This window comes from Camelus ferus, chromosome 6 (genome assembly GCF_009834535.1).
Source record: "Camelus ferus isolate YT-003-E chromosome 6, BCGSAC_Cfer_1.0, whole genome shotgun sequence".
NCBI lineage: Eukaryota > Metazoa > Chordata > Mammalia > Artiodactyla > Camelidae > Camelus > Camelus ferus.
Window position 1 is genome coordinate 16,476,886 of NC_045701.1, and position 12,967 is coordinate 16,489,852.

A 12,967-nucleotide genomic window follows, 5' to 3' on the forward strand; every position below is an offset into this window, starting at 1 on the left:
ACATATACATATTCATTGTCACATTTTTTTTGCTGTGAGCTACCACAAGATCTTGTATATATTTCCCTGTGCTATACAGTATAATGTTGTTTATCTGTTCTGCATTTTGAAATCCCAGTCTGTCCCTTCCCATCCCCCTGCCCCCTTGGCAACCACAAGTTTGTATTCTATGTCTGTGAGTCTGTTTCTGTTTTGTATTTATGTTTTGTTTTTTTTTATATTCCACATATGAGCAATCTCATATGGTATTTTTCTTTCGCTTTCTGGCTTACTTCACTCTGAATGACGTTCTCCAGGAACATCCATGTTGCTGCAAATGGCGTTTATGTTGTCAGTTTTTATGGCTGAATAGTATTCCATTGTATAAATATACCACCTCTTTATCCAGTCATCTGTTGATGGACATTTAGGCTGTTTCCATGTCTTGGCTATTGTAAATAGTGCTGCTATGAACATTGGGGTGCAGGTGTCATTTTTAAAGTAGGGTTCCTTCTGGATAGATGCCCAGGAGCAGGATTCCTGGGTCATATGGTAAGTCTATTCCTAGTCTTTTGAGGAATCTCCATACTGTTTTCCACAGTGGCTGCACCAAACTGCATTTCCACCAGCAGTGAAGGAGGGTTCCCTTTTCTCCACAGCCTCTCCAGCATTTGTCATTTGTGGACTTTTGAATGATGGCCATTCTGACTGGTATGAGGTGATACCTCATTGTAGTTCTGATTTGCATTTCTCTGATAATTAGTGATATTGAACTAAGTTTTTTTTTACTTTTGAGAGTGGTTTCCTTGAAGCTACTTCTTCAGGGAAATATTTAAGAGGAGGGGCAGGTGTAACATAGTAGGTCTGTGGCATTTTTGAGGCTTAAATCCTAAATTCGTTGTAAACCCTCATACAGACTTTAAACACAGTAGGGAGATAAGATAATTGTGTAACTTGGCAAATTAATGACTGGATATACAAATACTAACTCATTTCCTGAGTTCAGCTGGTTAGGAAAGAAGCAGTAACTAAAGGAAGCAGTTGAGGCAAGGGATGGCATCTGAAAATGTGGCTTCCTGAGCACAGAAGCAAAGACCAAATGAAAGAGAAACTGGGGTGGTGCCTGGAAAATCAGGAGTGGTGTGGAGAGAACAAGTGAGGTAGAAGTCATCATTGCCAGCAGCAACAGGAATTTTTAGACAGTTAAATTATTTCCAAGAAGTAGGTGGAAAAATAGATATGGAGGAAACAGGCAATATGATCTGGCAAGAGGTGCCAAAGTTAATATGTGCTTTGTTCTTCGATTTAGATCCTTGCAATACATGTTTTAGATAGCTTGGCCTTCTCTCAGCTGTTCTGTGTAGACTTGTAGGCTGTGCTTGATTTTTTTCAGAGTATTTTCTGTAGTGTATGAGAAACGTTTGTGATCTGAACAATGCTCAACTTGTTAACTTCTGGAGAATTTGGAAGTGATATAAAAGATAACTGCCATTCTAAGTTGCGTTGGTCATTGCAGAGCTTTTCAGCATTCAGAGTTTCTAAATTCTTTCCCCTCACCCCACGTCTCCACAGATACTGCACTGAGCATGCCCAGTGATACATCCCTCTCTCCAGCAAGTCAGAACTCTCCGTACTGTATGACACCTGTGTCACAAGGCTCTCCGGCGAGTTCTGGGATAGGCAGTCCAATGGCATCTTCGACAATAACCAAAATCCACAGCAAAAGATTTAGAGAGTAAGTTTTAGTCTCATTGTTGAGGTTGAATAGTTTTAAGTATCTTGATAGTAGCTCTGAATGTAATATTGTCATTATTACTTAGTGGGTTGAGCAGACAGAATACCAAAGGTCTTTGAATTCTTTCAGATTTGTTTAACAGCTGGTTTTATTGTATGTAAAGGATTTGTCTTCTGTCATCTATCAGTATTTATATGAAAGTGACTTGACAGTAAATATATTCTTTTTATGTCATCTAGTGTTTATACTGAGAAAATTTGGCCTCTTAACGGCTTATGTATAAAATGCTGTACTGTGACATTTCTCCTCTTCAAATGCTTTTGCTTTTTTGTTTATATTACTGGACCTTCAAAAACACCTCTGTAACCAATTAATAACATGTTTCTAAGACCCTATTACATGAACTGAACCTATTACATAATGCTATTTGTTTTTAAGCAAATATTTCTAAATTTTAAAATGCCCATCTGTGAATAATCTTCAACTGGCAGCTATTGCTGTAAAGGATTCTAGGGTTTGAACATTTGTGTAGATGAATTAATTTTACCTTTATAAGTGTCATATGAAAAAAATCCCAGGGTGAAAGTAAAATTTGTGTTAATCCAAACCACATTGTTTTGTTCTGTTCCTTTTCTTTATATTATTGTTTTTGAGTAAATACTTCTTGCCTAGATTTAGGAAGTTAATTAAATGTCAAATAATATATGTGGAGCAAAGGAAACACGTGGGGAATAAGATGTTACATAAGTATGAAGTAAACAGCTTGAAAGAAAAACAGAATGAAGAAAATTGCATTCTTTAATTTTGTATGCTTTATGCTAGTTAACCTTTCCTGAGTATGTCCAGTTATATCTTCTCTTCTGAAGTAATGTCATACTTGTACTTATTTAAACATTTTTCTCTCAAACGTTAAAAAAAAAATTTCCAAAACAAAACTTTTTTTTTTCACTAAAGAATAGCAGGCCTAGATTTTCCCATCATATAATGTATGGAAGTGGAAATATGCTGACCTGGCTATTCCTAGATTATAAATTACACAGATTCTCCTTGTTAACAGGTACCTGCTTGTGGTAGAGATTATGGGTGAGAATTAGAAAAGTAGAATATATAAGGAGTAAGTGAACTTGAATGACTTTCTTGTCCTTGAAATTAAATACAATAGTGGCCTCATACTTACTTCCTTTCTGTTTTGTGTTATAGGCATACATGATCTCACAAAGAGCCTCATTCAATTGCCTTGCCTGATGTGAGGGCATGTGATTTTACCTCAAGACCTCTTTGGTTAATTACCAAGTTCATCCTCTGTAACCATAGATTTTCAGAGTTAGCAGGACTTTTGAGGCTGTTATACCTAATTCCTTATTTTTATGGTTAAGGAAACCAGTGTCCAGAGATTGTTATTTATTCAAGTGTGGAGGATGAATTGTTAGTATTGGAGCATTCAGTTAGCATTCATAAAATTAATTTCTTCACTACCAGAACCATCTTTAGTATTCATTGGGATGAAATAACTTTATACATTATCTCCTTACCAAAACACTGTACCTGTTTTTATCTAGTAGCAGGCTAATGTTTGATTTATATCATAAGGAATTTAATAATAAGGGAGTTTGAATATTACTTCCCTGAGATTAATCTAGCCCTTACATAAAAGCCAATCTGTTGTAATTTAGAAAAACTCTCTGTTTTTCTAGTTAACTGAGCATTTAGGAGATTTTAAAGACTTGATTTTTTTATGAAAAACCTGTTAATGTATTTTTTTTTCCTAAAGTAAATTTTATAACTACCCATTTTTTGTTTCCTTTACAGGTATTGTAATCAGGTTCTTTGTAAAGAGATTGATGAATGTGTGACTCTTCTTCTTCAAGAGCTTGTCAGTTTCCAGGAACGCATCTACCAAAAAGACCCTGTAAGAGCAAAAGCGAGGAGGCGGCTGGTCATGGGTCTAAGGGAGGTCACCAAACATATGAAGTTAAACAAAATCAAGTGTGTTATAATCTCCCCAAATTGTGAAAAAATCCAGTCCAAAGGTATGAACATTTTAACTTTCGAAGTGTTTTGATATTTATGTAGTATAATGGTAGAATATACAGTGAATTTTTAAGTGGAAGCCTTTTGTCTTTCTTAACGAAGTTTAGGTATAAAACATAATATTGAACACAAGGAAAGAAAAGGAAATGTTTCAGTATCTGTAATTAAGTCCTCAAATTGAAATCAGATTGTAAAGGAAATCCTCATTTATGAACACTAGTGAAGGATTTAGGTTGGGCCAACCAACTGTCCCCTGTGTTGTAATCAGTATGAGGACTAGTAAGAGTGCATGTCTCTGCCTCTGCAAATATATTCTACTTTAAAAATGTGTACATTACCTTCCTTTGGTGCCTCTTTTCTCTTGAAAACAATAAAGGTCTCTGCTCCTGTTTGTGGTAGAGATTTGTCTCTCAGAAACCAGCAGTAACAGGCTTTTGGGTGAGCGCGCACGCAAATTCTTTGTACCATGTCGTGCACCCGTGTTTGTCCTTTTTCATGGTAGAGACACTTCAGGTGATTGGACTAGACAGATGCATCACGTAGCCGTAGGAGGCATGTTCTCCATAGGGGAGAAATACCAATGGAACAGTAATGTGCAGTCGGTCTTACTGCATGTCATAGGTTGCTCACTTGAGCTGAGAGATCGGATAAAGAAATCAGCCACTATTAACATTTTTAATTAATTAAAAAATGTTTATTATATTGAAATTTGGCTCCTGCTATGCTAATTGCTCTGGAGAAACAAAAATACTGGCATTAAAGAAATTTGGAATTTAATTGGGGAAAAAGAAAATATGTACATATATCCACATAGACTATAAATTCAAATAGGAAAGTATGTGAAACAGCCTAAGTGCCACCAGCATTCACAGTCCTCTGCTGCTGTGTTTAATGCTTTAGCTGTGGGATGCTAAAATAGCTCCATTTAGGAAATAACTAAAATAAAACCTCTATGTGTGTTGATGTCTCAGGTGGCCTGGATGAGGCTCTCTATAATGTTATAGCTATGGCACGGGAACAAGAAATTCCTTTTGTGTTTGCCCTTGGAAGAAAAGCTCTAGGACGCTGTGTGAACAAGCTGGTTCCTGTTAGCGTAGTGGGAATCTTCAACTACTTTGGTGCTGAGGTAAGACTTAGAAGACACAGTCTCTCACCCCCACGACCCCCCACCGTAGTACATTTTCTTTTGACAAGTGCCAGTGTTATGTTTGAGCATTTGAAGACGTGAGATGATGACTCTGGGAATCTTGAGTATTACATTTCCTTTTTTAGTGTTGAACACATTTATGTACGTTAATCCTATAGCATTTTGAAAAGATTTTAGCTTATATTTCTGCCATGCTGGGGTTTTTTTATGGGTTGCAATATGTAGTACTTGATAATTTATGTAACTGTGAAGAAATCCAACATTGTACAGTGTAAAATAATTTTCTTCAGTCTATATATTGGGTATTTTTTGTGCTCGAGAGAGAATAGAATCCTTTCATTGGAGTGGATTTTCCTTTAGAAAATGAAATTCCCAAACCAGTTGACAGAATAATTCTTTACCCATGGTATTTGTCTTCTTCTCAGTCTGCTAATACAAAGTTTTGCCCATAGGGGCTGATAAATGATCAAATAAATGTTATTTATTTAGAGTAATGCTTACTAACTGATAACATTTTAAGACTGGTAGGGTTTGTCTGTGTGTGTGTGTGTGTTTCCTAGTATATTACTTGACTTTATCATGGCTATTACATAGAAATGTTTTCAGTTGTACTTGTTTTAAATTGTATGCAAGCTGTATATAAAGTAAGACTGCTCTTTATGCAGTTGATTCTAACGTGTTTTATGACACCGCTGGTGGACTGTTTTCCCTCTTCCCAGCCACACTATTTGTGTATATTGAAGTGTCTGTCTCTCCTACCTAGTCACCATGTTTGCGTACCCCTGTCCCCCATCTGTTCAGTTTCTCTCCAACAACCCATTAGATTATCTATCTACCCACCTATTCTCTGTGATCATGTGATTAATATTTGTGCTGCCATCTCACTGTGTGCTTTTCTGTTATAGGTATCCCACTGCCTTGCTGTAGTTCGTTTCTGCCTCTACCACTGTTAATTCTTTGAGTGCAGGCCCCTTGTCTTTGTATCCCTGACACCTTTTACATTTCTTGAGCATGAGCAGGTGATACATGATTGTTTAATAAATTGTATGGTAGATGTCTATCTGCCTGCTGCTTTAAACTGTATGTGAGAATCTGGGTGATAAATAGGTGTGTGGGAAAGACACACACACAAATGTACTCTCTGTTCACTGTTAGAGTTTATGGAATAAGAATGGGATCAGGGTCAGGAAAAGTGGACATGTTTGTTTTTAATTGTATGAACTTATTATTAAATTAAATGTACTAGGTTATTTGTATGGTTTTATATTACAAAATGCTTGCCAGTTTTGTTTGTACATTGCTTTTTACTTGCCTTCTCTGTTTTGAGGTAGGAAAGCTATTGTTTAAACCAAAACACATTCAAAAATTGAAGGTAGAGGAAATACTGATATATTGTGAAGTGTATCTACTCACAGTAATGTGGTAGTGCACCTAAGTTATTTTTACCATGTAAAAATAAAAGGTGAACCTTTGAATTAAGCTTTCCGTCCTTACGTTGACATTCAAGGCTTTTATTCCCTGATAGTTTCTCTCTTCAATTTTATTTTCTCTTCTTTTATATTGTTTTATTCCCAACAGTTTCTATGTTCCATATTTATATTGTAAAGCCAATGTTAATCTCAGAATTATATCTCCATATGCATATTTTCTTTTTGTTGGCTTCACTTAAGTGCATGGTCTGTTGAACACTGCAAACAAATATTTGTGAAATCTGTTCCATGCAACACAGCGGCTGTTTTCAACTGAATCTGTTTTCCCTCCTTTCTAAAAATAAACAAATCCTGAATATACTTTTGATATATTACTAGCACCCACTCCTCTTCAGAAATCAACACAATTAGCAGCAGAGCTTATTGTACCTGCTACTTTAAACAATTTAAGATGCAGCTGGATAAAGCATGCTGCTTATGCTTCTCCTTCCCAAGTGTAACTTAGAGACACATTATCCTCTAGCAATGTGACACTTTTTGCCATGCTTTCATCTTGTTACATTTATACTTAAATGACAGTGCCTTGTTAAGAAGAAAAAAATTGTGCTGTACTTTTCTCCCCATTGTCTGAAAACAATTTTATGTATAAAATTAAACATATTCTTACAAATGGCCAGCTCACGTTTATCATCGGAAATTCTTTATATAACGTGTGGGTATGTTGCAATGTGATACTAAAACAAAACACTGAACAGGAGTAGAATGTTGTTGAATTGTGATGTAAGAGCCACTACCATTGTCGTTTGTCTTTCTGGTGGCTGTGAAACATCAGTTTTCTTTAAACATCGTTAGACATCATAGTTATTGAAGTTAACTTTAATGTTATATGAATTTTGCCTTTTTATTGACACAACCTTGCTCCATCACCTATGATTTCACTGGGATCATTAATCCATTCATGTCATTTCTGTCTCCCTGATGGAGGAACTTCTGGTTATATAGCTCCACATTATACTTCCAGGCTCTTTATTCTGTTCTCATAATTTGCCTTTCTTCCAGTATCTTTGGCTTGTCTATCTTCTAAGTGTCATGTTTTCATCATCTTCAAGGCCCCAGCTAGCTGGACCATCAGTGGCTTCTTTTTGGTCTTTTTCAAGTTCTTTCAACAAGCAAATATTACAGGGAACTTTAAAGTCCTGTGGAGACAGCTGTCTGCTTTACATCCTTGGACATCACCCTGTGTACACTTGTTCCAATGTATTCAAACCCATACAAGATTCTTCACTGCTCCCCAAACAAGCCTTTAAAGTCTGTACCTTTATTTATGGTTTTGCATGCTTGGCTAAGGACGCGCTATCTCTGCCCCTCAAAACTGCACCAGTTTTTTAAGGCCAATATCAGATGTCGTTTTCTTCCTTCATGAATTTTTCACTGATGCCCAGCAGTTAGACGTTTCCTCCAAAAACCGTACCACTTTGTATGTCTCAAGGCGTTTAAGATACTGTGCCTTGAATCATCATTTTCCTTGCATCTACTTGGAAGCTTCCTTGAGAGGACTATGCAAGGACTTTAATATAACACATTTAGTGGCTGGTACTGAACCAAGAAATTTCATCAGACTTCTAGGATATGTATGCGTGTATGTATGTGTAAGTTACAAGAGTATTTTATAAGGTTCTGTGGTTTGCATACCATTTACATTTTGTGCTTCTGGAAAGTATATTCAATCTTGAAACAGTAGAGACATTTATTGCTAATGATAATAATAAAAGAGTATTACAAAAAATAGACTAGGCAAAATCTCTTTCTTTTTAGAGCCTGTTTAATAAGTTGGTAGAACTCACTGAGGAAGCCAGGAAAGCATATAAAGATATGGTTGCAGCAATGGAACAGGAGCAAGCCGAGGAAGCCTTAAAGAACGTGAAAAAGGTGCCACACCACATGGGACATTCTCGGAATCCCTCTGCAGCAAGCGCCATTTCTTTCTGCAGTGTTATTTCTGAACCCATCTCCGAAGTAAATGAAAAGGAATACGGTAAGTTGTTACATAACATTTTAAATGACTTAAACGTTGTAATAATTTAGTGATTGGTCATTTTGAAAGTGAATTTCCATGCTGCCTTTTGTTTTTATCTTCTTGATTATTCAAGTTTTCCTCAAATTTTTGATTTAAAAGTTGCATTAAACATGTTCGTTGAAAGTTAGGAGAATATTTGGGGCTGAGACTTTCTATGAGACTCTGGAATTTAGTCACATTTTCAAAATCCTAAAAAAAAAGAAAAAATCCCAAAGGGATTTAAAAAGCAAAACATACCTACCATTCTTATGATGTGTAGACTAAGTAAATGTAAATTCTTGGAAATTTTATTCTAATACTTTATGCTTGATTATTAAAATGTTATTTTACTAAGTAAACAAAAGACCTAAATACTATTCAATCTAAGTTTATCAAACCTAGACTTGTGACACTTGTTTTGAGTTAAAAATCTGATGCTGGTCAAAAAGAAATATGGACTAACAGTCAGCATTAAAGTGTAATGTTTAAAGTAACAGTAGTTATACTGTACTCTATATCTTGATCTAGTTTCTGATTCGTTTTCTGTATTTTTTAAAAATAGAGTAGCCACCTCCTTCAACTTGGCTTCTTGTTCTTCTTTTCTCTTTTTAATCTATCTGGGAGTTTATCAGATAGTTTGTTGCCAACCTAAAATTTAACATGTGAAAAACTGAGTCCCCATTTTGCTTTCTTCTCACATTCTTTCCTGCTCTTCCAGTCTGTGACTGCGGTTAAATGTTTGGAATGCTTCTGACAAAGCTCCAGACCAGAGGCAATTAATAAGTTATTGTGCACCTTTACGAAACCGTTGGTCAGGGATAGGTGATTCTGGCTTAGAGGCAGACATTTCTTTGGCTGAAGTGAGACCAGTTGAAAATAGAGAAGATAAAGGGCCAGGTTTGTAAATGAGATCAGTTCTCTGTGTAGTGATATGCCAGATCGCAAAGGTTAACTGCAAGATAAATTCCTAAAGCTGTGGGTTTAGGGAAATGACAGTGATCTTCATTTTGGCACATAAAGAGAGAAGTTATAGAAAAAACCTCTCAAAGACTTAGGAGATGTTTTTAAAAAGCACCAGATTTAGTGTTCAGAGATTGAAGCCTTGGCTTTTTCACACTCTGCCTGGAGTATTTAGGTATAATTGATTAATTTCTGGGCTTCAGATTTGTCTTCAGGAGAGTGAAGAAAGTTTGTTCAGGTCATCTATGAGGTTTCATTCAAAGCTAAAGTTCTCTGAACTAATGGTTGAATTCTAAGAAGGGATTTAGACAGAACCTTAAAGATTCTGGCCTGATGACCTGATTTATCAGGATGCCAACAAAATGAGTCGAAATAATCATAAATAATTTACTTTGAGAGCAAAGCATAAAGTTACTGTATCTGCATCAGATACATTTAGCAACAGACATAAAACCCACTAATGTAGCCTGAGAAAATAGGATATTGAATTATTTCACAGTGTCATCAAGATCCCTAGCTCCTTCCTTCCTTCTGTTCTTCCATTTTCAGTCTGTGGCTTCTTATTCTTGTGCTCATCATATCATGTCCATAAATAGCTGCAGTGGCCTGGGCATCATGGCAGTAGTCGAAAGCAAGAGATTCAAGCAGTGTGCCCTTTTTATCAGTGAAAAACAATTTTCAGAAGGCTTTCCCTTTTGTCTCATTTGGCCAGAGCCAATCACATGACTGCTTTTAGCTGCAAGGGAGATGTGGGCAACAGAGTATTTGGCAAAGGAGAATGGGATCGTCATGGTAGTCTAAGAACTATTTTAATTCATGCTCTGGGACTTGGCTCAAGTTAGGGGGTTCTGTTAGCCAGGAAGAAAATGAGGAGTGATTCTTCTGATTTCCACAGTTTAAAGAAAAAAACTAAACTGGGAAAGGGATGTTAAACGTTGGTAGCATAGGAAGGCTCTTATGATAATCCAGTCTTACTGTTGTTTGTGTGCACCTTAGTTGCTTCCTTTGCTTGTTTTCCTTCCACCTGAGCTGAGTCTCAATTCTGTCATACTAACAAGAAACAAATAGTTTCAAACATAAATCCTAACTAAACTGTACATTCTTCGAGAGGAATTTGGCATGTAACGGGTACTTGACGTATCATAGTAATAGCTCACTTACTGAATTCTTACTAGGCGCTTTTCCAGACACTTCATGTTTATTGGGACATTTAATCCTCTGAGCAATCCTAGGAAATAAGAAGTTTTGTACTGCATTTTACAGATCAGGAAGCTAAAATGAACTGAGGCAAATAACTTGCCAGTATCACACAGCTGGTAAATTTGACTTTTAGCACCTGTACTGTTAGCCAGTGGGATGTAAATTCCCTGTCTGTTGAGTGAATTCCCAGTAGGACTATATAGTAGGTTTTCAGTAACCACTTAGGAGGCTAGGACAGCCTTGATGTGCAGTCCATCTGTCTTGAATTTCCTGCTCATTCCCCACCACTGCCCCTTCCTCTGTAGGCTCTTGAACTCATTTGCTTGTTCCTTTACTATATACAACTATCTAAAGATGGACAGCTTCTCTCTGTGTCCTGACAAGGGAGAAATACACACACCTCATCCTCTGACAAACCCATTAGTGATTTGAAAGTTGAAGAGACAGTTTCACAAAGAACCAACCAGCAAAACAAGAAAGCATAGAGTGGTTAATAAGCAAAGAACAGCTTTATTGAATAAGTTCTGCAAAAATAAACCATTCAGAAGCAAGGTAGGTTTGGATCAGTACCATTTCCAGGTTTGTTGTGATCTTTGACCCTGCCTTTAACTTGCTTCCTAGTCCCTTCTGCAAAAGTGGACTTCTGGATGTGCTATTCTGACTTTAGACATTCAGCTCCTTCCCGACCCCAACCCCCATCTCCCCCGTCCCTGCCTACAGGTGGCACTTTCATAGCTGCTCTGTTTCTCCCTGTCATAGTCATGTGTTGTGTGTGCGCATCCATTGTTGATCAAGCTTCACCCATTACGTTAAGGTAGGAGCCTGGGCCCTCTGTAATGGATATGTCACCTCAGTGGCTCTTTGATCATTGTGACAGATTTCTTGCTAGCTAATCACAGAGTCCCTTGTCTTTGCTTCCAAGGTCATCTCTCCCTTTCCTTTCCGAAGAACCCATTTGGCTTTCAGCTCACTAAGAAGCTGAATGCCCAAGACTGAGCCTGCAGAGAGATCAGACCTGCTCAGTCTGCTGACTTCCTTTCTTTTCCTCTTCCTTTGGCTCACTTCAAGGAAGGGAGGTGGGATTTTTTTCTAAGACCTCACATGAATTCTTGTAGTAAGTACTTTTGAAGGAGGAAAAAAATTGTTGGAAGGAAGTGTAAATGTGTACCTAAATTTTTTAATTGTATGGTGGTTTTATTTTTCTGCAGAATTAAATATATGGGTGATTTTTTTTCATTTAATGTAAAGGCTTATTTTCCCAGCACATACTATATGCCAACCGTAGGAACACAGAGATGAGGGGGTGTGGGAATAAGGAGGGAGGAGAGGGTACAACAGCAAACGTAAAACAGATACTTTGAACCAAATACGCAGAAAGTGCTGTGGGAGTTCTGGTTAATAACTGACTCACTTAGGAAAGTCGGGAAAGGCTTTGTAAAGGAGGTGACATTTAAGGATGGTTTTCAAGGATGAGTAGGAGTCTGAAGGGTAAAGGAGGAAAACGCATCTCATGCAAAAAGAATAGCTTATGCAGAGCAAAGAATTGTACACACAAAAGATATGACTTCTGTGAGCTGTGAGAATTCAAGGCAACTTAGAGCCTGGAATGCTTGGCTGGGGGTCGAAATAAATAGGACCAGAAAGATGGGTTATGAAGGACTTGGTTATGCTCAGCTAAGGAGTTTGGGTTACTAGGGTAATAAAAAGCCAGTTAGACAATGATGTGGGCATTTCACAAAACCAATTAGAAAGATACTGTAGATGTATAGCAAGGTACAGAAGGCTGGAGCTAAGGCACTTGTGACCAGATTTGGTAGTTGCTGAGCTATAGGTGATATGGTATACTTATGAGTTCAATGGGATGAAAGTATATATAAGGGAGAAAGATAGGATCAAGGATTACTATGAGGTTTCCTGTGCTTTGAGAGTGTGAAAATGATGTTATTAACTGAGAGTGAGAATAAAGGAGGAGGCTAGATGTTTTTGTCATGAGGTAGGAATGCAAGTGGAAAGACCATTGTACACTTGAAGTAGCTGCAGGAAAGAAAGGTTTTTCCCTAAACCATGTGCCCTGACTTCAGATGGCCAAAATATGGTCTGTAGCAATATATAAATTGATAGGTGAAAATCAAGTTAAAAATATTAATATGAGTAGGTTTGCTTTATCACCACAGCTTGATCATTACGCCTGTAAAATGCAAACAGCAGCTGTTAATGCAAATAGAAGGGAATTTTTATTTTTTAAGAAAAGGCAAAAATGAATAAATGGGACTACACCAAATTAAATAGCTTCTGCATGGCAAAGGAAACCATCAACCATCAAAATGAAAAGGCATCCTACTGAATGGGAGACAATATTTGCAAACCATATATCTGTTAAGGGATTAATATCCAAAATATGTAAAGAACTCATACAACTCAAGAGCAAA

The 12,967-nt window shown here is 37.0% G+C and overlaps 1 protein-coding gene across 2 annotated transcripts in view; it reads left to right on the forward strand.

Annotated features, from left to right (window-relative positions):
• The window catches only part of SECISBP2L (SECIS binding protein 2 like), a 46,271-nt gene that overhangs the window by 27,014 nt on the left and 6,290 nt on the right, over nt 1–12,967 (forward strand). For both annotated transcript variants that reach the window (XM_032481226.1, XM_032481225.1), the window contains exons 14-17: nt 1,552–1,714; nt 3,524–3,744; nt 4,717–4,871; nt 8,138–8,357. In XM_032481226.1, the coding sequence (XP_032337117.1) occupies nt 1,552–1,714; nt 3,524–3,744; nt 4,717–4,871; nt 8,138–8,357 (759 nt within the window). The remainder of the gene's footprint in view (nt 1–1,551; nt 1,715–3,523; nt 3,745–4,716; nt 4,872–8,137; nt 8,358–12,967) is intronic.